Source organism: Sus scrofa, chromosome 9, assembly GCF_054392235.1.
Source record: "Sus scrofa isolate SSC_HxYL_T2T_F1_AM1 chromosome 9, Sscrofa_HxYL_maternal_Yorkshire_Landrace_v2.0, whole genome shotgun sequence".
NCBI lineage: Eukaryota > Metazoa > Chordata > Mammalia > Artiodactyla > Suidae > Sus > Sus scrofa.
In genome coordinates, this window is record NC_139391.1 from 27950875 (window position 1) to 27975462 (window position 24588).

Below are 24588 nucleotides of genomic sequence, written 5' to 3' on the forward strand. Positions count from 1 at the left end.
CGACACTGTTGCTGCTTCTATTAAAGCATTCTGTGGATGTTCATAATACTTACTACTCTTGAATTTTAAAAAACTTCTAAACAGTAGATTTACATTAGACCCAGTAAGAATCAAATGTTCTTTCTACATGAATTAATACAGTCAAGGTTACTCTAGCCTTATACTTTATATTACATTTAATTTTTTGTACAATAATCAAGTCTACACAAATGGTTTAGAATCAGAATATTTTATTTAATATATTAGGTATCCCTCTAGTTTCGCAATAGTAAAACTGCCTAGTGGTACCCAAAGAGCCTAGATTTACTAATCCTCTCAAATTTTCCCTGAACTCGTAGAGAAAGAATCCATAATAGGTTCTACGAGGTAGACCAAAATGACTTTGAGAATACACATCCATAAAGATGTAAAATACATACAAACAAATGCAATACATGAGAGCATGCAATCTGTGCAGAAAGAAAGGTACAAAAACACACTCTAAGTAATAAAAAGAAGGAAAGTCCATTCAGCCATGGGATCAGAGAAGGTTCAAGGAACACAGGCATGGGAGTTGTGCACAATGGCAGGTATCTTTAAATAGGGCAAGATGTTGAAGCAGCACTCAATACAGAGAAGAATCTAAGATACAGAAGTGGGAAAGTAACTACTTTGACAAAGGTAAGTATATAGTCTGGATCTCTCTAATTTACATCATATCACATTCTCTTCATTCCTTCTCAGTTTCCCTCCCTGGTTCCTCTTCTATCATTGTAACGGTAAAATGTTTACCAAAGCTATGTTCTTGGCCCTCTGTTCACTCCATACATTCTCTGGGTTACTCTTCTCCTTTCAGTTTCAACTAATATCCATATTCTAAGATGATTCCAAAACATGGACTTACAGGAATTTCTGCTGTGGCACAATGAGCTAAGAATCCCACTGCAGCAGCTCAGGTGGCAACAGAGGCACAGGTTCAATCCCTGGCCCAGGGCAGTGGGTTAACAGATCCGGCATTGCTGCAAGCTGTGATGTGGATTCAGTCCCTGGCCAGGGAACTTCCATGTGCTGCGCGTGTAGCCATAAAATAAATTTTTTTTTAAAATTTTCAAAAAATTCGGACTTTCAGCCCTGATCTCTCGTCTAAGCTTCTAGCCCTGATCTCTCTCCTAAACTCCTAAAAATTTCTTATAGGTACTTGACATTCAGTGTACATAAATATTATACCAAGGGCTCATGAAAACTGAAAGGAAAGAAAATCTTAGTGATTACTCCCTTTGCATCTGATAACTGATTGAATGTCAGAGTTCAGAAAAAAAGAGCAGCCCAGGATGACTCCAAATTTCTGCCTTGAATGAGTGGACAATCAGTGGTAATATCAACTGAGAGAGAGAATACATTTAGAGACAAAGGTGATGACTTCGGTTTTGGAGATGCTGAACATAAGGGACATCTATAGATTAACCAAGGTCATGTGACTAAGATGCAGGCATTTGTTTATATACTAGGACAGGGATTCACACTAGAAGTAAATTTTTGAGTCATCAATAAATATATGGTAGGTAAAACTGCTACCTTAGATATGATCGACCAAAAAGAGCCAATAGGAGAGAAAAGGGAAATGAGCCAAAGAAAAACTCCTACATGGAGTGCGGTTATTTAAAAGAGAAGATGACAACAAAATAAACTGAGTAGCAACTTGAAAATCTTTTATAAGGTCATTTATCATGGTGGAAAATGCGTATATGCTTTAGGCTCAGAGAGAGAAAAAAATTTGTTAAAATGCTAGCAATAGATTTACTAGCTAAGTAGTCTCCCTATGCCTTAGTTTCTTCATATACAAAATGGAATTAATATCTTTCTCAAGAGAGCACTTTGAGGATAATTAAAGAAGACAATAAGCACTCAATAATGATAACTATTGTTATTACATAATATCCAGTGCTAATAATATATAACACCTAACTTAGTAGCTCAGCAGAACAAGAGCTTAGGATACCTCAGGTGAGTAGTGGGAAAAAAGGGGGAATGGGGAGGTATTCAATCGAGAGTTAAGTGTTGGAAGAGATAATAGCTGTGCATGAAACAACTAAATGCACCACAGGCAAGAACAACACATTCAGGGGGTAGGTTCCCCTTTGGCTTAGTTATTTTCACCCATGGAAATGACACCTGGCCACAGGAAATTAGGCATTAAGTTCTTTTTAAAATTATAATTGATAATAAAATGAAAGGTGCTGTTCACTTTGACTAAGAAACCATTTATTTTATTCTCCTATATATCACTTTTATTTCTCAAAAGCTATGAGAATTTTCTTTTTATGGCTGAACAATATTACATTCTTTTTTAAAAACCACCTTATTATTTCTTTATTTAGAGTTCTTTTATGAACACAAGCATACAACTTTTTCTTTCTTTTAAACCGAAGTATAGTTGCTATACAGTATTACATAAGTGTACAATATAATAATTCACTGCTTTTAAAGGTTGTATTCCATTTATAGTCATAAAATATTGGCTATATTCCCTGTGTTGTATAATATATCCTCATAGCTTATTTTATACCTAACAGTTTTTACCTTTTAATCTCCTACCTCTATATTGCCTCTCACCCCTCTCTAATCACTAATTTGTTCTCTATGAGTCTGCTTCTTTTTCCTTATTTTCACTAGCTTATTGTGCTTTTTTAGATTCCACACATGTGCTATTACACAGTATTTGTCTTTCTCTGTCTGAGGTAATTCACTTAGCATACTGTCCTCCAAGACCATCCATGTTGCTGCAAATGGCAAAATTTCATTCTTTGTCACGGCTGAGTAGTATTTCATCGTGTGAGTGTGCACATACACACACATACACACCTTCTTTATCCATTCACCTATTGATGGACACCTAGGTTGCTTCCATACTTTGGCAATTATACACAATGCTGCTATGAACACTGGAGTGCATATATCTTTCTGAATTAATATTTTGAGGGGTTTTTTTTGTTGTTTTTTATGGTTTGCTTTGTTTGTCTTTTTAGGGCTACACCCATAGCATATGGAAGTTCCCAGGCTACGGGTCAAATTGGAGCTGTAGCTGCCAGCCTATGCCACAGACACTGCAACATGGGATCTGAGCCGCACCTACAACCTACACCACAGCTCACGGTAATACCGGATCCTTAACCCACTGAGGGAGGCCAGGGATCAAACCCACATCCTCATGGATACTAGTTGGGTTAGTTACCACTGAGCTATGACGGAAACACTCTTGTTTTTGTTTTTGGTTTTTTGTGTATATATTCCCTGGAGTGAAACTGCTGGCTCATACGGTAATTCTAGATATACCACATCTTCCTTATCCATCCCTCTATTAATGAACACCTAAAAAAAGAATGAAATCTTGCCATTTGGGACAACATGAATAGACCTAGAGGGTACTATACTTAATGAAATAAGTCAGACAAAAACACTATATGTTTTCACTTATATGTGGAATGAAAAACAAAAAATGAAGAAACAAACATAACAAAACAGAAACAGACTCACAGGTACAGAGGAGAAACTAGTGGTTACTAGAGGGGAGAGGGGTGGGGAAAGAAGCAAAATAGGTCAAGGGGATCAAGGGGTACAAATTACCAACTGCAAAATAAATTACTTGCAAGGATGTAATAATGCACAGCACAGGGAATATAGCTAATATTTTATACGAACTTTTACATCGAGGGTTATCTATAAAAATTTCAATTACTGTGTTGTACATTTGAAACTAATATAATACTGTAGGTCAACTATACTTCAGTAAATATTTTAAAAATAAAAAAGCTATGGGTATTTTATAGATTACCACATAAATGAAACAAAGTAAAAACATGAGAACAAAAAAACAACTTAAAAGTTTGTTTCCAGTATCCAGCACATACAGTAAGTTCATGCTTAGTTACTTAGGCTGACAAAGAAAGGCACCTATAGGCAAACAGCTTGTTTTGCAATGGAGATGAGATAAATTTAACCTAAAATTAATGGGTTTATTCAGAGTAGGGAAAAAAAAAGCAAAAAGAATATGTTTTAAGAAATGACGATTCAATTTTTTTATCTATGAACTTGCTATTGTACTGTAGTAATTCAAAATAATGAAATTTACTTTCACAGAATTCAGCAACAGGTTTTAAAATGTCACCTACTTTCAATGAAAGTAAAGCAAACCAGAGCAGCAGCAGAACACCATTCGATCTGTGTGTTTCCCAGGAATCCAAATACAAACATAAGCAACAGGTCTTAACCTAGGCTTACAGAACACCCTGGATGCTGGGAAGACTGGCAATAATGAGCCCACCAGACAGGAGGTGTCACAGCAGGGAGCCTACTCTCTGTATAGTGAGAGTACTGAATAGTCTACACAGTCAGAAAGGAGAAGAAAATGCAACAAAAAATACCATTACAGACCCATGTCTTTAATATTTTCTCCTGGAAGCAAGGGTGGTTCTTCCATTTCTGCTAATTTGTTAGACTCCCTCAGGACCTGGATTGGAAAGGGGAGGAGAGGGTAAGAAAAGAAACATTTTTTCACTCAAAGGTTAATTTTTTACTCAAATTTAAGTATGCTTGGTCTTATTTAAAGTTTTAACATTATATCTTAAGTACTACTTTAAATCACATTATAAAGACCATAATGTTGGCATGTATAACATGTGAAGTTGTTGATTTTCTACAAAGTAATTTACCGAGTTCCGCCTTTGCATAAGGTACTATATGAAACACTTTACACGTTTTCTCACTGAATCCTACTACAGCTCTATAACGGTAGGTGTTACTATTATCCTCATTTCCCAGATGAGGAAAGAGGCCAGATGTGATACAAGGTCTAGATTTGAATTATAGTTTTGGTGGACTGCAAAGCCCATTTTCTTTCCCTTAAGCCATGCCCAAGGGCCTTAGTGCATTTAGACTTGGATAAAATCAAGTTCTTGTGTAGATTTAACATTTAGAGAACTTGGGAATGATGTTGATAAAGAATCTTATTGAAAAGGAGATATTAAATTAAAATCATGATCAATATTTACTGAGTAGTTATAAAGGATGTTACACTGGATTCTAAGAATGTAAAAATACAGAATCATGGTTATCAAATGGACGTACAACCCAGAGATGACACAGACAACTGTCATTTGCTAAATATACCCCAGTAGTTACCCAAAGCCTCCCCTTTCATCACTTTCACTGCCAAACAATGAACTTCACTGTCCAATTCTTTAATCTCCCATTAATTCCTCAGTCTTCTGCAGTCTGGCTTTGCCACCTAATCTAACCCCTTCCAGGGAACCTGCTTTCTCCCCATTAACTCCCTCCTTAGGACAGACAGTGGGCATTTCTCAGTCTTTATTTCTATCTCCAGCTACATTTGCTACTGTCCACATCTGCCTGCTTCTTGAAAGCACCCTCGCCTGGCTAATCTCTTCCTTCTCTGGCCATTCTTTGTCAGTGACCTTTACAGTCCCTTTTCTCAACCTCCCCTGTTCCTCAAGGTCTATCCATTTCTTACTTTACTCATTTCTTGTTCATTTCATATCTTATCTATGACTTCACCTAACTCTGATCTACATTGCTGGCTGAAATTTTTCTTAGACTAGTTCCATACACCCATTCCTCTCCACCTCAATATTCCACAGACACTCTGAACTCAAAAGATCTCAAGTTGGCCTATGTTCCACATTTATCAAGAGGCACTACCATCCATTTGCAGCAAGTGCACCATATGTAAGTTCCCAGGCTGGGAGTTGAATGGAAGCTGCAGCTGCCAGCCTACACCACAGCAACAAGCAATGCAAGATCTCCGCCATGTCTGTACCACAGCTCATAGCAATGCCAGATATTTAACCCACTGATTAAGGATCGAACCTGAAACCTCATGGATACTAGTCGGGTTTGTTATCGCTGAGTCATGATGGGAATTTCTAGATGACAGACTTTTAATAACAGGTGTACACTGGAAGTTATACATGAACAACTTTAGAGCTGAAGCTATAAAAAGAAACTCAAACAGGTGAACAGAACAGGCAGGGCCAAGGGCAATCTAAACTTTTATCGACAGATAATGACTTTGAACAAATCTATCCTTAATGAAACAGAAGAGAAAAAAATAGGGCCCAGAAAATAAATTATTAGACAAGGAAAGGTATGACCTTGAAGTTCAACAGAAGACCTGTCCTCTGAATATAATTCCCTATCACCATTAGTAGCAACATTTATAAGCTATTTGGCATAAATGTTGGCATAAATCAGCCATATTTCCTAAGAAACAGGAACAGAAAAGAGAAACTGAAGCTAAGAGCAATGGTAAAATAAGGGATGACTGCAAAAAAAATTAAATATAATAGCATTAATAAAATCTGTGCTGGAGATGATAAAGAACTGAATGGCTTATTCAGAACACTATGTATGTGGAGGGCAAATGTGAAAAATTCTCTATGAATTTGTAGAAAAAGAACATAAAAGGACATAAAAATCATAAGGGAAGATGTAATTTAATATGTAATTAAAGAATATGGTTTTGAAATAATAAAGATTTTCCGGAGTTCCCACTGTGGTGCAGCGGAGGCAAATCTGACTAGGAACCATGAGGTTGTGCGTTTGATCCCTGGCCTCGCACAGTGGGTTAAGGATCTGGTGTTGCTGTGAGCTGTGGTGTAGGTCGCAAAGGCGGCTTGGATCTGGCGTTGCTGTGGCTGTGGTGTGGCCGACAGCTGTAGCTCTGATTAGCAGGCGAAACTCCATATGGGTGCGACCCTAAAAAGCAAAAAAAAAAAAAAAAAAAGATTTTCTAAGTTTGCTGATCAAAACAGTGTACTGGGAGTTCCCATCGTGGCTCAGTGGTTAAGGAGTCCAACTAGGAACCATGAGGTTGCGGGTTAGATCCCTGGCCTTGCTCAGTGGGTTAGGGATCTGGCGTTGCCATGAGCTGTGGTGTAGGTTGCAGACACGGCTCAGATCCTGCGATGCTGTGGCTCTGGTGTAGGCTGGTGGCTACAGCTCCGATTCGACCCCGAGCCTGGGAACCTCCATATGTCTCGAGAGCAGCCCAAGAAATCGCAAAAAAAGACAAAAAAAAAAAAAGTACCATGTTTCACATAAAAATCACAAAAATCAATAAACAAAGACATATCTGGGTGCATCTTAGCAAAAAAAATTTCAACTGTAATTAAATGACAAACTATGAAAATAGAGACCAAATTTTTAAAAGAGAAATTTTGTACGTACAAAAGAAATCTACCTTCAGATTTATCTATAAAACTATATTCCTAGAAGACAATATTAAACATTTTCAGATTCTTGAAAGAAAGTGCCTTGAGTTCTCTAATATTAAAGTCATTCTCAGATATGCTAAGTCCACAAAAATAAAACCTACATGTCCTGCTTTTGAAAAAAGAAAAAAAATTACCTGAGGCAGTAATTATGCTGAAAGGGAAGAATCCAAATTAAAACATACATAAGAAATTTGTGGTCTATAGCAGAGATAAGTTTTATATCCTAACTATCCTCCAGCCCAAAAAAAAAACCATTCCATTTACCAGCATACTAAACTCTCTGAATCTTAGTTTCATCATTTACATTATTATTCACCTAATGGGATTGTGAGAATGAAGTTAGAGCTACATTATAAGGGGATCTGCAAAGTGCTTAACAGAAGCATCAACTTAACATCACTTAACAGAAGCATCACTTAACAGAAGCATCAACATGAATTTTCACTCTCTCCTCTAACAATGGCTTACACGTGGTACTTTATTCCTCTGCTCTAAAATATACAGGGATTAGTATTTGAGACAGCATGTCACAAAGAGAACCATAAATCCCACTAATTTTTGAACTACTAACTTTAGGACTTCATTACAGAATAGCAAGCATCTTACCATGCTAAAGAAAGCAGGAAGAGGAGTGATCTTAGAATAATAGTAGGATAAGACGTCCCTCATTTTTGTGGCCCTTTGTTTGCACTGCCCTTTAACATCTAAAATTTGGCATCTATCCATGAACAAAAGTTCCTCCATGGGAGCTATGGAATCCAGCACCATGTGTTTCTGGGAGGAACCAGAAGGAGTTTCAGACACCCACGCATCATGTAACAAGGAAACAAAATCTGGTACAGGCTGTGGAACCAGAAGGAGTCTGTGAACTGACCCAGCCCCTCTTGACTGCAATATCTCAAAAACAATGACTTGAGCAGATACTCACAGATGACAAAGCTTTTATGGAGGTCCAAGTTTCTAAAGAAGTTCTAGCACTACACTGAAACACCAACAAAAAATTACAATTTGGACACATTAGATTGGGTAAGAGGGCTCCTCTCCCCAAGGTGGCAGAGCCTAGAAAAAGAGGAGGTTGGGGATCCCTCCAGGGAAAAGAAAAAGTGAGTGAGCACCCAGCTTTCCCAGCTGTGGGGATGCTGCTAAAGAATCCCATCTTTCTCCCTTGGTCCCAGAGTGTTAAAGAGAGAGCTCCATAACTGAGAGAGGGGAGGAAAGAGACAGATAAGAATATCAGAGGGCATTAAATGGATGGGGTTCCCTGCATTCTAGACTCTAGGAGAAAGCCCACCCACGAGCCACTTGGAAAACTTCATCCAAGAATCCCCTAATCTGACCTGCCAGAATTCCCAATGCCTCAAACACCACATCCACACCCTCCCAACTCTGCAGCCAGCTCTTTGTTCACATTTCCAAGGGTAACAAGAGTGAGAGTAAGCTCAGATAGACAGGGAATGCATAAAGAAAACAAGTCAGGGTCTGTGGGAAAAGGAGAAACCACAATCTTGAGCTGTAGCGCCACCTTTGGGACAATCGAAGAGAGGTTACCAATAGCCAGCCTAGTTCATTTCAAGATTTAGAGAAGACATACAAGCTTAAGAATTCTGCCACCAGCAGAAGCAAGAAGTGTGGAGCAAGCATATCCATACAAGGTCAGAGAAAGCCTCAGAACACAAGCAGGACCAACAAAAAGCGTCTCTTGGCTAGTAAAGGCTGGTATAGGTAATTGTTACTTCAAATGTCAAAAAAGCAGTGTTAAATTACAATGAACTGAAGAATAAATGAAGCATGACATTGCCAAAAGATCATAATAATCTCCCAGTAACTGAAAGTAAAGACACAGAGATCTGTGATTTACCTAATAAAGAAAGTAGTCATCTTGAGGAAACTCAATGAGCTACAAGAAAATAGAGACAATTTAACAAAATCTGGAGAACAACACATGAACAAGATGAGAAATAAAAAGACAGAAATCATTAAAAGAACCAAGCATAAATTCTGGAGCTGAAGAATTCAATGAATGGAATAAAGAATGTAAGAGAAAGCATCAACAGCAGAACAGAACAGGCAGAATACAGAATCTATGAGTTAGATGACAGGAACTTTGAAATAACACAGTCAGTGGTAAGCAGAAAAAAATATGAATAAAAAAGAGTAAAGAGGGCCTTCATGATCTTTGGAACATCATCAGAAGAATCAATAGCAGAATCACTGCAGTTCTAGGAGAAGAGAATTAAAAGGGGGAATAAACCTTATTTCACAAATAATGGGAGTTCCCACTATAGTGTACCATGTTAAGGATCTAGTGTTGTCTCTGCAGTGGTTCCAGCTGCAGCTGAGATGTGGGTTCAATCCCCAGCCTGGTGCAGTGAGTTAAGGATCCAGCACTGCCATAGCTGTGGTGCAGGCCACAGCTGCGGCTTGGATTTGATCCCTGGCCCAAGAACTTCCATATGCCTTGGGTGAGGCCAAAAAAATAATGGTAATAATGGCTGAGAACCTTCAAACCTGGGGAGAATGGACATCAAAGTTCATGAAGCTAATAGATCACCTCATTGTTTCAACTCAAAATTATCTTCTCTAAGACACATTATTATGAAACTGTAAAAGAGAAAAATCCTAAAAGCAGTAAGATAAAGTTTGTAACCTACAAAGGAACCCCCATTAGGCTATCAGCTGATTTCTCAGCAGAAACTTTATAGGCCAGGAGAGAGTGGAATGAATGATATATTCAAAGCACTGAAAGGAAAAACTTGACAGCTAAGAATATTCAATCCAACAAAGGTATCCTTCAGAAATGAAGAAATGTAGAACAGTTCTTCCCAATGCAGTCATTTCTGCCAAAAATAAAACAGAAGTAAAGAGGTAGAGAGATAAAATACTATCTCACTACTTTCATTTCACCTCATACCACAGAACATATCATCATGACTTGGCCCAGTTAATGGACTTTTAGAAGATCATTATTCATTTAGTACTCATAATACCCTGAAAGAGTAGTAGTATTTTTATTCCCATTTATAAATGGGGTAATTGACCCTTACAGAAGTTAAGCAATTTTCCAAAGTGACATAAACCTCCAACAGAGGCTGAACAGGTGCACAACTGTACTAAGACTATGATCATGACATAAGAGCATCCTACCGCAACCACATAGCAAGCAAGTGATATGATGGGTCAGAGGCTGAGAAAGAGATCAAGACCAGAGGTAAAGATGTAGAGACAGCTGAAATTAAGAGAAAGAAGGAGCATAAGGAAGGAAGGAGTAGAGAGTTAGAGGGCAAACAAGGGATGAAGGACATGTCACCTTGTTCAGCTGAGGAGACAAGAATAGAAAAGTACACAAAGGAGGGGCAGTCAGATAGAAAAGAAGGAGTTCCCGCCATGGCACAGCGGGAAAGAATCTGACTAGGAACCATGAGGTTTCAGGTTCGATCCCTGGCCTCACTCAGTGGGTCAAGGATCCGGCATTGCTATGAGCTGTGGTGTAGGTCGCAGACATGGCTCAGATCCCGTGTTGCTGTGGCTCTGGTGTAGGCCAGCAGCAACAGCTCCAATTAGACCTCCTAGCCTGGGAACCTCCACATGCTGTGAGTGCAGCCCTCAAAAGACTAAAAAAAAACAGAAGAGAAGTGAGCCCATAAACTGTCACCAGGTTTCAAACCTGGAATCATCACCTTTGACTCCTCTCTCCCTCAATCTGCAACATTCAGGCACCTTTAACACATTACATCCACAAATGAATTTTTTCAAACCTGTCCGTGGCACTTCATTGACATAACCCTAGTGCATGCCCTTTATCAATTTTTACTTGGAATTGTTCAAACACCTTCAAACACGTCTCCTTGTTTCCATTCTGTTTCTAATTAATGTCACCTGTTTGTGTAGCCATAGCTTCTACTAACCGTCCCCCCACAATTCCCAACAAGTAGAAACTTAGACACTCTTCTGTCCTGAATTTTTTAACCTATCTTGAACATATTTTCATATCCACACATGGAGATCCATCTCTTCTTTCCAAATACTACATAGTATTCAGCTGCAAACATATAATTTATTTAACCATCAGCCCACCAAAAAATATTTCTATTGTTTCCAGACCTTTATTATTACAAATTTGAGAATCATCTCCTCAAGTTCTAACCATGTTATTTACAGAATAAACAAGCATCAAAATCTGAACAATACTGAGCCTTTCTATCAAAAGACAAGGTATGACTTTCCCTTTATTTCAGTATTCTTTTACGTAATTCAGCAGTGTTAGTTTCTTCATATAGTTTCTGTCTCTATCTTAAGTTTATTCCTGGATATTTTATATTCTTAATTGTTATTATAAATAGAATCTTTCCCTCTCTGATATTTCTATTTTTTATAATAGCAAGTTGTTGATTCTTACATGTTGACTTCAGCTTTTAGAATGCTTCGTAATTTTTAGTTGAAAGCTGGACATGCTGTACTAAGTAAAAAGAGATGAGATAAGCAGACCCCTGGTAATATGGTAGTGAAGTGTGGCAGTGGAGGGGAAATGTTTCATAGTCCCAAAATTGAACCCCACAGTCCTCTGTCTTTTAAGGAGTTTCTGTCCCTGGACTGCGATATTTAAAAACACTTCATTTTCTTCCCCCAGAACAGGACAGGATGGTTAGAGAATACTGGAATTTGTATTTCTCTTCCCTCATGTGGAAGGCTAGAGGAGGCTGGAGTTGACTATTTCCCTTCCTCCAGGTCAGTTAGGCTCTGACAAAACCCAGCAGGCTAGGCTAGTAACAGTTTCTTTTGAGGGCAGGCCTTGTTAAGAACAGAATGTTCTGGCTATTTTCAAAAGAGACGTTTTTTCCCTCCCTCTGAAAAAAGCAAAAGCGGTTTTCCTCAGTCTTCACTATAAGAACCTGGTAAGGCTCTTTTAGGTAAAACTCACAAAAATATGAAGGCCCCCCAAGACTGGGATCCTCCTAAAGTTTTTAACTCTCAGACTTGTCCGCTGATCCTTCATAAATTCATCAATTACAGTTTAAGTTTCCCTACTCAATACTGGTTCCTACAGTTTCTGCACTACCTGTCTCTCCAATTTAGGAGACAGCCACATGCCCTGTGATCTCAATTCTCTGATGGATCTAAGAAGAGTTACTGATTCTAAACTTGTTTGGCTTTTTCTTGTTCTTAGGACAGAGTGATGACCTGCAAGCTCCTTTTTGTAACTAGTCATCTGATTAACGTCTTTTGTTTCTAATAATTTTCATTTTATTTTCTTAACTTCCAGATACAAAGAATGCTCTTTTTCAGTAAGACACTTCCCATATACAGCTGTCCCTTGATATCCACAGGGGACTGGTTCCAGGATCCCCACTGGATACCAAAATCCAAGGATTCCAAAGTCACTTATGCAAAATGGCATAGGATCTACATATAATTTACACAGCTTCTCCCATATACTTTAAATCATCTCTAGAATACTTTAAAAAACCCATAAAAAACATAAATACTATGTAAATAGTTGTATATACAATGCAAATGCTACATAAATAGTTGCTGGCTAGTGGCAAATTCAAGTTAACTTCTTGGGACATTCTGAAGCATTTTTTCCAAAATATTTTCAATATGCAGTTGGTTGAATTTGTGGATGAGGAACCTGTGGATTTGGGAGGTCGACCACATTTCTCATATCAAACTGCATTCAGACAGTACTTATAAATAATGCTAAATAACTCAGGAATGATAGTAGGTATTTTGTCCTGTTTTTTAATGGGAATAATGGTAATGTTTTACTATCTTAACATTATGCATAATGCTTATGTAAGTATTTACCTATTCCTTTCTAAATAAAAGTTCTAAAAACCTGAAAAAATGTTGAATTTTGTCAAATACTCTCTATTAAATGCCTTTTCTGCATAAAGATAATCACATGGAACCATCTGTGACCAGCAAAAGAAGTTATATCAGCAGCACTTTTACTATGCTTAACTCTAAAGTCTGAAACACTTCCTGTCTTCTCCACAATTAGGATCATGTTAATAAGCATTCCGCCTAATTAAATATCCTTTAGGGGAGTTCCCGTCGTGGCGCAGAGGTTAATGAATCCGACTAGGAACCATGAGGTTGCAGGTTCGGTCCCTGGCCTTGCTCAGTGGGTTAAGATCCGGCGTTGCCATGAACTGTGGTGTAGGTTGCAGACGCGGCTCGGATCCCGCGTTGCTGTGGCTCTGGTGTAGGCTGGCGGCTACAGCTCCGATTAGACCCCTAGCCTGGGAACCTCCATATGCCGCGGGAGCAGCCCAAAGAAATAGAAAAAAAAAAAAAAAAAAAAAAAAAAGAAAAAAATATCCTTTAGGGACGTACTTTTCCTTCTCTCTCTATTATTAACTGAATACAGTCATTATTACTCCTTACTATTAACTGAATAGAGTCGATATTACATATTGCATCATGAGTATATTAAATATATTTTATATTTATCATTTTTCCATACGTTCCAATTTTTAAAAATAATCTCTATGTTTCCATGATAATTATTTGACCTTTTTACTAAAACTTTTACACATTCAGAGCTTTTATGCTTGTAAACCTTAAGGGGGCTAATATCTGCAATATAATCTTCAAATCACATCAAAATAATCACAAGCCCAATAAACATGCTATAGACTATTCAGCAGTATAATAGGCAAAACCCTACTTACTACAGCCTAGCCAGCTGCTGATATCACACACTTGTGGTGACAAGAGGCGAACAGTTTTCACTCTGATTCTCAATCTTGTAAAAGTTCTGCACAGAAACTCTTTTTTTTTTTTTTTTTGGTCTTTTTGCCTTTTTAGGGCCACACTCACAGCATATGGAGGTTCCCAGGCTAGGGGTCAAATCGGACCTGTAGCCGCTGGCCTACACCACAGCCACAGCAAACACACAAACTCTTAAGGAAGAATTCTGTGTACCAAATAACATGTAGTGGTAAGAGTAGAAGTAGTAGCGATTTTTATTTTTTCTTTAATCCTACTTCTACTTCCCCAAAATTATTACTTTTATAATAAAAAAAAACTCAATGTTATTATAAAAGATACAAAATTTTACAAAGGAGAGTTAATGGTAACTTTGGAGAGAAAGTTTCAGTAAAATGGAAATCATGAGAGTGTGGTCTGAAGTCATTTCTCTATTAAGCATGGAAATGAGACAATTTTCAAGTGGAATTTGATGGAGGTGAATTAATGATTGCCTCTCTTCCAACTTTTCCTCATATAATTTCTTCGAAGCTTTTTCAACCCTCTGATTTTTATCTAAGTATCTCCTATTGGAAAAAAGATCATTAACAGGCTGGAAGGGACAGAGATGAGGACTGAGATCATGATTAACAGGCTGACGATGATTTGTTTCACAGAAGAGAAGAAGTACATTCTGGATGTGTGAGCATATGAGCATGAATGGAAGTGAGAATGAGCACATCTTTTTAATGATTTTTTTTCCATTATAGGTGATTTACAGTGTTCTGTCGATTTCTACTGTACAGCAAAGTGACCCAGTAATACATTATATATATATGCACACACACACGTATTTTTTTCTCATATTATCTTTCATCATGTTCCATCACAAGTTACTAGATATAGTTGCCTGTGCTATACAGCAGGATCTCCTTGCTTAATCACTCCAATGCAATAATTTGCATCTATTAACCCCAAACTCTCAGTCCATCCCACTCCCTCCCCTCCCCCTTGGGCACATTTTGTGTAAGGAACTATGAGAAGAATCCCTATCTATGGGGGTGGGATTACATCTGGGAACAGCTGGAGATACAGTGTGATAGTTGTGACGGGACCAAACACACAAAGAACCCTGAATACAAGGCTTAGAAGTCTGCATTTAATACTCTAAGCAGCGGGTCCCCTTGAAGAATTTTTAAACAGGAATATCACATTATGAAAGTGACGTCAGAGGAAGATCAGTCTCACAGTAGTGCATTAGCTGCCTCAGAGAAAGACAAGACTATCACATAAAAACTAGGGGACTATTAAGAACGGAAAGTAAAGGGGAAATGAGCATTTTTCAAAAGATATGACATTTTGATAATAAAAGACAAAGTAACTTAGTATTTCTCATTCTCTTCCACTGATTCAGTTAAAATATTTTTGAGTACCTTCCACGTCCCTAATGATACAACAGAAGACAATAGATATGCTTAATTTGTATATATATTTTATTCTTTTTCTTTCCAGAAAGTTTTTCTTTAAATTCTTGTTTTTGTAAATGCCTTCTAAATACTTGCTTATATGTTTAAATGTGGTAGCACTTTATTTGTTTATAACGTAAAGTGCTTTAGAATATTCTGTTCTTTCTGCTTCCAAGGTATACCATCATCATAGTGCCTGTCATATAATAATCACTGATCTGCTTACCTCCTTTTCCACTACAGGGCTCTGAGTTTCATGCCAGCAGAGATTATGTCTTACTGGATACTTTTTCCCCATACACTCAGGAAACTTCAAGAGAGTGCCATTGAGTTAGTGAATAAATGCACAGATATTATTGGGAATATGAATAAAACAGAATGGCCTCCTTTAGTTTCCCAGTCTCAAGTTTCAGTCAATTAGGAGTGCTTCTCAAACTTTTCCACCAATCAAATATAGCAAATGGAAGAACAAATGCTGTCAGTGTCTCATAGAGCTTTAGGATGCAACTGGCCTACAAGTGTGAAGAGTTTTTAGGTCACATTGATTCGGGCACTATTCTATGCACCAGAGAAGTAACCAAGGCTCCTACCTTTATACAGCTCAATTTGAGACAGGTCAGATGAACAGTCATCAAATAAATAAGAAAAGATCCTTACTATTTTAGCGCAATAAAACTTTTTTTTCCCACATGCATGGCATGTGGAAGTTCCCAGGCCAGGGATCAAACCCTTGCCACAGGAGATGGGGCAATGACAACAACAGATTTTTAACCCACTGCAACAGGAGAACTCCTAAAACATTTTATTTTTATCAGCAAAACTTTTAAAATTTATTTTTTATGTAACAATAAAAATAACCTTTCTTTTATGGTTAATATTTTTGGATCTTATTTTTAAATTCCTTCCTAAGTCATAAATATACTACATTTTCTTTTAAAATTTAAAATTTTTGATCTTCAATTTCAAGTGTTTAGTCTAATGAATTCAACTTTTGTGTTAGGTGTGCATTAGGAATCCAGCTTCTTTCCCCTACCCCAATATGTCTAATCCAGTGCTGATTACCAAATAATTCATTCTTTCCCCACTGATTTGTTATACCATCTCCAATATGAATACAGAGTTCCTATAAATATCCGTCTATTCTTGAACTTATTCATGTCTCATTCATCTATTTCTATTCTAATTACTTTGGCTTTATATTTGATTAAATGAATCCCCCACTTCCTTTTTCTTCTTAAGTAAGCTTGACATTTTACCTTCTTGTATAAATTTTAGGATCAGCTTCCCAAGTTCTACAGGATAAACTTGAATTTGGTTTGAAATGATAGTGAATTAACAAATACACTGAAAATATGTGACATTTTTCGACATTCCCAGGCTTTTGTGTTTATTCATATATTTTAAATAGTTTTGGGCTCTTTAATAGAGTTTTATAATTTTTCCATGAAGTTCTTGCATATTTTTAATAGACTTATCTCTGAAAGATGAAATTTTGTCACTCTTATGACTGAAAATTTTTTAAAATTTTATGGCTGCATCCACAGCACATGGAAAAGTTTCCGGGCCATGGACCAAATCTGAGCCGCAGCTGCAGCAACGGTGGATCCTTTAATCCACTGCAGTGGGTAGGGGATCAAATCACTGCAGCCGGATTCTTAATCCACTAGGCTACAGCAGGAACTCTGGGAATATTTTTAAAATCAAACTCTCTAAACAGTTTCCCTAAGGTACAAAGGCATGCTTTTAAGTTATCTTGTATTCAGCATCAGTGCTAGTAGTGTATTTATAGATTTTTTCTTAAATTTTCCATATAGATATTCATCCATAAATAATAAAAATTTGTTTCTTCCTTTCATTTCTCATATTACTGATTTTTTTTATTTTACTGGCTAGGACTTCTAGAATAATGCTAAATAAAGTGGTGACAGAAGTCATACCATGTTTTTAAGTTCAAAGGAAATGCTTCTAAATTTTCCCATTAAGTACAAGGGTTATGGTGGATATCCTTTATCTGGCTGAGTTGTTCTTCTCACTTCCTAGGTTCTTAAGAGTTAATGCTGCTAAAAGGGGTGCTGGTGTTAATGATAAATAAGTGCTAAAAAACTTCAATCATTTTTGCTCTGGCTACTGAAATAATTATGTGTAAAAGACACTGTTCTCTGTTTACCTAACGTCTGCTCTGTGAGCCTTAACTCATTCAACTAGAGTTGCACACTTACAGACATGTCAATATTACATTCATGTACACACTCTAGATAAGAATAATGCAATATAAATTTTGAAAGGATAATTACACCTACTTGATTTAAATCCATTACATATTCCCAAATAAGGTCAGATGGTTAAGAACAAAACTCAAAATTTGTGACTTTTATGTCATATACATATATATATATATATATATGTACAAATTATACAAATATATAAATTATGAAATCAAATAGGCCTTCTAAAATAGATAAATGACAGAATACAATTTTATTTTAATATGTGGTTCTAAATTGCAGACAAACATCAGTATAAAGTGCCACAGCACAGACATCAACAAAGAAAAGGAAATGCTGCAGAGCTTGATTTTCATCTTTTAATCACCACCATTTAAGGAACGTACTTCACTTGAAGCCCAATGCCACTAATTATACTTTATAAATTCAGAGCAGTGCATCTGAATTTTAAAATCCTACATTTCATAGGATTTAGTCCTCAGTGTGCAAATAAATCAACTAAACACAAGTCCCCTAGGTTCTTAATTCCACTAAGTGAAAACTTTAAAAATGTTTTTATTAAAGAAAGCCTGAATTTAAAAATTGCAAATTTATAAAAAATAATTTGCAGTATTAAAAATTCTGTATGAAAGGATTTTCAGTGTTTTAAATGAAATTAAATAGACTTCACTGCCAAAGAAAGAATAAACAAAGAGAAAACACTGTATTTAATATCACTGAGGAAATATGATTCGATTTATCAAGGCTGAGTTGTGTACAGTTTTTCAGAAATACATCTATTGGATTAAATCTGTACATGACTTTTTCCACAAGATGGTTCACAAAGTGAAAAAGTAACACTAGTAGAATTCCACCTGAGTAAATACAAGTTCAAGATATCTAGAGTAGTTACATATACCCCTAATAATTTTCCATTCCATGTTACTGATGCAGGAGCAAAAAATCTTGTTTGAGTAAGAGATTCTTTATAGAAGTTTTCACAGCTGTTAATCTACAACCACATTATCCTTTCAGAAATATGTCACTTCATGATACCTGTAGCAGAAAATCTATACAATTTGATCTAGTATTTTTAACAAAATTGGATTAACTTTTCAATGCATTGTTTTTTTCCACACTTCTATTTAAAAGCTGTTACCAGTAGAGCTTATAAAGTGTTGAGGCTCAGGGCAGAGATAAACAATGAGGCCATGTGGGGAACTCAGATCCTAGAGGCTAACGAGCTTCAATCATCTGTAATGATATTCTAAACTACCATACCAAGCCCTTCATCTCACAGGTAGAGCCAAACTATGGTCAAAGAGCAACATACAGCTGTCGGCAGTTAGTTCCTCCTGTAATTAACTACAACGCTACCATTTTATAGCCACTAAAGGTACACATACTGAAAACAAAATATTATCAACGAACAAAACTGAGAAAGGGGAGAGACTAGATTCCACTACAAAAATCCATTTTATGATTAGTTAGAAAAGCAATTCTCATTAAGAAAGTAATGGTGAAAACTGCTATTTCTACCACCAAAAAAAATGTATTAAATATATTCCTTTTAATTAAGAAAATCTCTGATTGCCATGGCTAGGACTTCCAAAACTATGTTAAATAGAAGGGATGAGAGTGGACATCATGGTCTTGTTCCTCATCTTACCCGGAATTCTTTTGGTGAGAATGATGTTAGCTGTGGATCTGTTATATATGGCCTTTATTATGTTGAGGTAGTTTCCCTCTAGGCCCACTTTCTGGAGGGTTTTTATCAGAAATGAATGTTGAATTTTGTCAAAAGCTTTTTCTGCATCTATTGAGAGGATCATATGGTTTTTATTCTTCAGTTTATTAATGTGGTGTATCACACCGATTCATTTGCAGATATTGAAAAATCCTTGCATCCCTGGGATAAAACCCATTTGATCACAGTGTATGACACTTTTAATTTATTGCTGGATTTGATTTGCTACTATTTTGTTGAGGATTTCTGCATTTATGTTCATCAGTGATATTGGCCTGTACTTTTCTTTGTGGTATCTTTGTCTGGTTTGGGTATCAGGGTGATGATGGCCTTAAAGAATGAGTTTGGGAGTGTTCCTTCCTCTGCAATTTTTTGGCACGGTTTCAGAATGATAGGTGTTAACTATTCCCCGAACTTTTGATAGAATACACCTGTGAAGCCATCTGGACTTTTGTTGGAAATTTTTTAATCAGTTTCAATTTCAGTATTTGTGATTCATCCATGTATTTTTTCTATTTCTTCCTGGTTTAGTCTTGGAAAATTGTACCTTTCTAAGAATTTGTCCATTTCTTCAAGGTTTTCCATTTTATTGGCATATAGTTGCTTGTGGTAGTTTTTTATGATCCCTTGTATTTCTATGATGTTTGTTATAACCTCTCCTTTCTCATTTCTAATTTTATTGATTTGGGTCCTCTCCTTTTCTTGTTGAGTCTGGCTAAGGGTTTATCAATTTTGTTGATCTTTTGGAAAAAAAAAAAAAAAACCAGCTTTTAGTTTCACTGATCTTCTCTACAGTTTTGTTTCTATTTCCTTTATTTCTACTCTGATCTTTATGATTTCTTTCCTTCTGCTAACTCTGGACTTTGTTCTTCTTTTTGTAGTTACTTTAGGTACAAAGTTAGGTTGTTTGAGATTTTCCTTGTTTCCTGAGGTGGGCTTGTATTGCTATAAACTTTGCTCTTAGAACTCTTTTTGCTGCATCCCATAGGTTTGGATTGTTGTGTCTTTGTTGTCATTTTCTTCTAGGTTTTTTTTGTTTTGTTTTGTTTTGATTTTTTTGTCTTTTTGCTATTTCTTTGGGCCACTCCCGCAGCATATGGAGGTTCCCAGGCTAGGGGTCTAATCGGAGCTGTAGCCACCGGCCTACGCCAGAGCCACAGCAACACGGGATCTGAGCTGTGTCTGCAACCTACACCACAGCTCACGGCAACGCCGGATCGTTAACCCACTGAGCAAGGGCAGGGCCCAAACCCTCAACCTCATGGTTCCTAGTCGGATTTGTTAACCACTGCGCCACGACAGGAACTCCCTTCTAGGTATTTTTTAATTTGCTCTTTGATTTCTTCAGTGATCCATTAGTTGTTTAGTAGCATGTTGTTTAGTCTCCACGTGTTTTTTGCAGTTTTTTTCTTGCTGCTGATTTACAGTCTTATAGTGTTATGGTAGAAAAAAATGTTTTGATATAATTTCAATTTTTTTTAATTTACTGAGGCCTGATTTGTGGCCCAGAATGTGATCTATCCTAGAGAATGTTCCATGTGCACTTGAGAAGAATGTGTATTCTGCTGCTTTTGGATGGGATGGTCTATAAATATCTGTTAAGTACATCTGGTCTAATGCATCATTTAAAGCCATTGTTGATTTTCTGTCTGGATGATCTGTCCATCGCTGTAAGTGGGGTGTTAAAGTCCCCCACTATTATTATGTTACAGTCAATTTCTCCTTTTAAGGCTGTTAGAAAGGCCACATATGACAAAGCCACAGCTAACATCGTTCTCAATGATGAAAAGCTGAAAGAATTCCCACTAAGATGAGGAACAAGCAAGGATATCCTCTCTCACCACTTCTATTCAACATAGTTTTGGAAGTCCTAGCCATGGCAATCAGAGAAGAAAAAGAAATAAAAGGAATCCAAATTGGAAAGGAAGTAAAACTATTACTGTTTGCAGATAACAAGATATTATACCTAGAAAATCCCAAAGATGCTTCCAGAAATCTGTTACAACTCATCAATGAATTTGGTAAAGTTGCAAGATACAAAATTAATACACAGAAATCAACTGCACTTCTACATAGAATCAAAGTTCAGAAAGAAAAATTGGGGAAACAATCCCATTTACAATCACTTTAAAAAGAATAAAATACCTATGAATAAACCTACCTAAAGAAGAGACCTGTAATCTGAAAAGTGTAAGATGCTGATAAAAGAAATCGAAGATGACACAAACAGATGGGAAGAAAGACCATGCTCTTGGACTGGAAGAATTAATATTGTCAAAATGACTATACTACCCAAGGAAATCTACAGATTCAATGCAATCCTTACCTAATTACCAATGATATTTTTCACAGAACTAGAACAAAACATTTTAAAATTTGTTCAGAAATGCAAAAGACCCTGAATAGCCAAAACAATCCTGAGAAAGAAAAATGGAGTTGGAGGAATCAGTCTCCCTGACTTCAGACAATACTACAAAGCTACAGTCATCAAAACAGAATGATACCAACACAAAAACAGAAATATAAATCAATGGAACAGGATGGAAAGCCCAGAAATAAACCTAAGCACATAGGTCAATTAATCTATGACAAAGGAGGCAAGAATATAAAATGGAAAAAAGACAGTCTCTTCAAAAACTGGCACTGGGAATACTGGACAGCTATATCCAAAAGAATGAAATTAGAATATTACTCCAACACCATACAGAAAAATAAACTCGAAATGGATTAAAGACCTAAACATAAGACCAGACATTATGAAACTCTTAGAGGAAAACATAGGCCAAATTGTCTCTTACATAAACTGCGGCAATATCTTCTCAGACCCACCTCCCAGAGTAAAGACAACAAAAACGAAAATAAACCAAAGGGACTTAATTAAACTTAAAAGTTTTTGCAGAGAAAAGCAAACCATAAACAAAATGAAAAGACAACCCATGGGATTCGAGAAAATATTTGTAAGTGAAGCAACTAACAAGGGATTAATCTCCAAAATATAAAAACACCTCCTGCAGCTCAATATCAAAAAACAAACAACCCATCAAAAAATGGGCAGAAAATCTAAACAGACATGTCTCCAAAGAATACATATGGGAGTTCCTGTTGTGGCTCAGCAGAAACGAACCTGACTAGTATCCATGAGGATGCAGGTTTGATCCCTGGCCTCTCTCAGTGAGTTAAGAATCCGCCGTGGATGCAAGCTGTGGTATAGGTAACAGACATAGCTCAGATCTGGCATTGCTGTAGCTGTGGCGTAGGCCAGCAGCTGTAGCTCTGATTTGACCCCTAGCCTGGGAATTTTCATATGCCCGCACCTGTGCCCCTTTAAAAAAAAAAGATGACAACAAAGACATACAGCTGTCCAAAAAACACAAAAAGATGCTTAACATCACTAATTATTAGATAAATGCAAATCAAAACTACTATGAGGTACCACCTTACACCAGCCAGAATGGCCATCATCAAAAAGTCTACAAATAATAAATGCTAGAGAGGGTGTAGAGGAAAGGGAACCCTCTTACACTGATGGTAGGAATGTACAATGGTGCAACCACTATGGAAAACAGTATGGAGGTTCATCAAAAAAACTAAAAACAGAACTATCATAAATCTAGAAATTTCACTCCTGAACATCTATCCAGAGGAGAAAAAAAAACATAATTAGAAAAGATACATGTTGGGAGTTCCCGTTGTGGCACAGTGGTTAACGAATCCAACTAGGAACGATGAGGTTGCTGGTTCAATCCCTGGCCTTGCTCAGTGGGTTAAGGATCCGGCGTTGTCATGAGCTGTGGTGTAGGTCACAGACATGGCTCGAATCCTGCATTGCTGTAGCCTCTGGCCTCCAATTAGATCCCTAGCCTGGGAACCTCCATATGCCATGAGAAGCGGCCCTAGAAAAGGCAAAAAGACAAAAAAAAAAAAAAAAAAAAAAAAAAAAAAGAAAGAAAGAAAAAATATACGAACACCAATGTTCATTGCAACACTATTTACAATAGCCAAGGCATGGAAGCAAGTTAAATGTCCATCAACAGAGGAATGGATAAAGAAGATGTGGCACATATACAATATGGAATATTACCCATAAAAAAGAATGAAATAATGCCATTTGCAGCAATTTGGATGGACCTAAAAACTAAGTAAGTCAGACAATAAAAGACAAACATCATATGATATCACCTATACGTCAAATCTAAAAAGAAAGGAAACACATGAACTTATTTGCAGAACAGAAATTTTGAAAAACTTATTAAGGTTACCAAAGGGGACAGGTGGGAGGGTGGGAGGGATGGACGCGAGATTTGGGAATGGCATATGCACACAGAGGTATACGACTGGGTCACTTTGTTGTACAGCAGAAATTATCACAGCCTTGTAAATTAACTATACTTCAGTAAAACTTAGAAAAGGAAAAAAATAATAAAGTACGTAAGCCACGGGGGGGAGAAGGGGAGAAGAAAATCTCACTTTGCAATTGAAGAAACTCAACAGCAAAATCATGGAAGCACAGTCTCTCTGGGTTTATGTGCTATACAGGAATATGACTTGAACCAGAGAGTCAATAAACAGGTAACACCTAGAGGTGTGCCTTTAAGCACATGATTTAATTCAGCTCTTCTGAATATCAGGCTGCTCATCTGAATCAAATGGGGTAATGATATCTATCTTAAAAGAATGTAGTGCAAGTTAAATGAGATGAGGCACATATAAATATTTATCCAGGTAGCATGCTAGATTTTTTCAATATTAGAAGGAAATTCTTCTTCCCACTCTACACACACACTTGAAATCACGCTTCACTTTTAAGTGATATTAAATGTTATGCATTCACTTCCCTCCCATAAATGAAAAAAAGACTGTAATTCAAATAAATATATACTTAATAATCAAAGATAACTTTTAAAATGAGTAAATAGGACAACGGGCATCCTAGACCTATTAGTTTTCTTTTTTTCTCTGTCGTTTCAGGCATTCTGCTATGGAAAGTACAGTTAACCTTGAGTTGTCCCAAACCATCTCTCCTTAATTTAACATTAACAACTGTCTCTTTTGTCAGCTAATAAAAATTCTCTAAGGGCTCCACTAAGTTGTGAAAGATGCTGAATTAATACAGCGGCAGTGGGGACAATTTCTGAAGTCATGGAGCTGATGTACAAATTTAACAGATTCCCTTGGTACACTAGTGCTAAAAAAGTCAATAATTCAGACCTCGA

The 24588-nt window shown here is 36.9% G+C and overlaps 1 protein-coding gene across 13 annotated transcripts in view; it reads right to left on the reverse strand.

The window, feature by feature from the left end:
• MTMR2 (myotubularin related protein 2) overlaps window positions 1-24588 on the reverse strand; it is a 110208-nt gene that overhangs the window by 35090 nt on the left and 50530 nt on the right. For 8 of the 13 annotated variants that reach the window (XM_005667262.4, XM_003129797.6, XM_084975768.1 and 5 more), the window contains one exon: window positions 4411-4486. The exons of the other annotated variants lie outside the window; for them this stretch is intronic. In XM_005667262.4, coding sequence (XP_005667319.1) covers window positions 4411-4486 — 76 coding nt within the window. The remainder of the gene's footprint in view (window positions 1-4410; window positions 4487-24588) is intronic. 13 annotated transcript variants of the gene reach the window in all.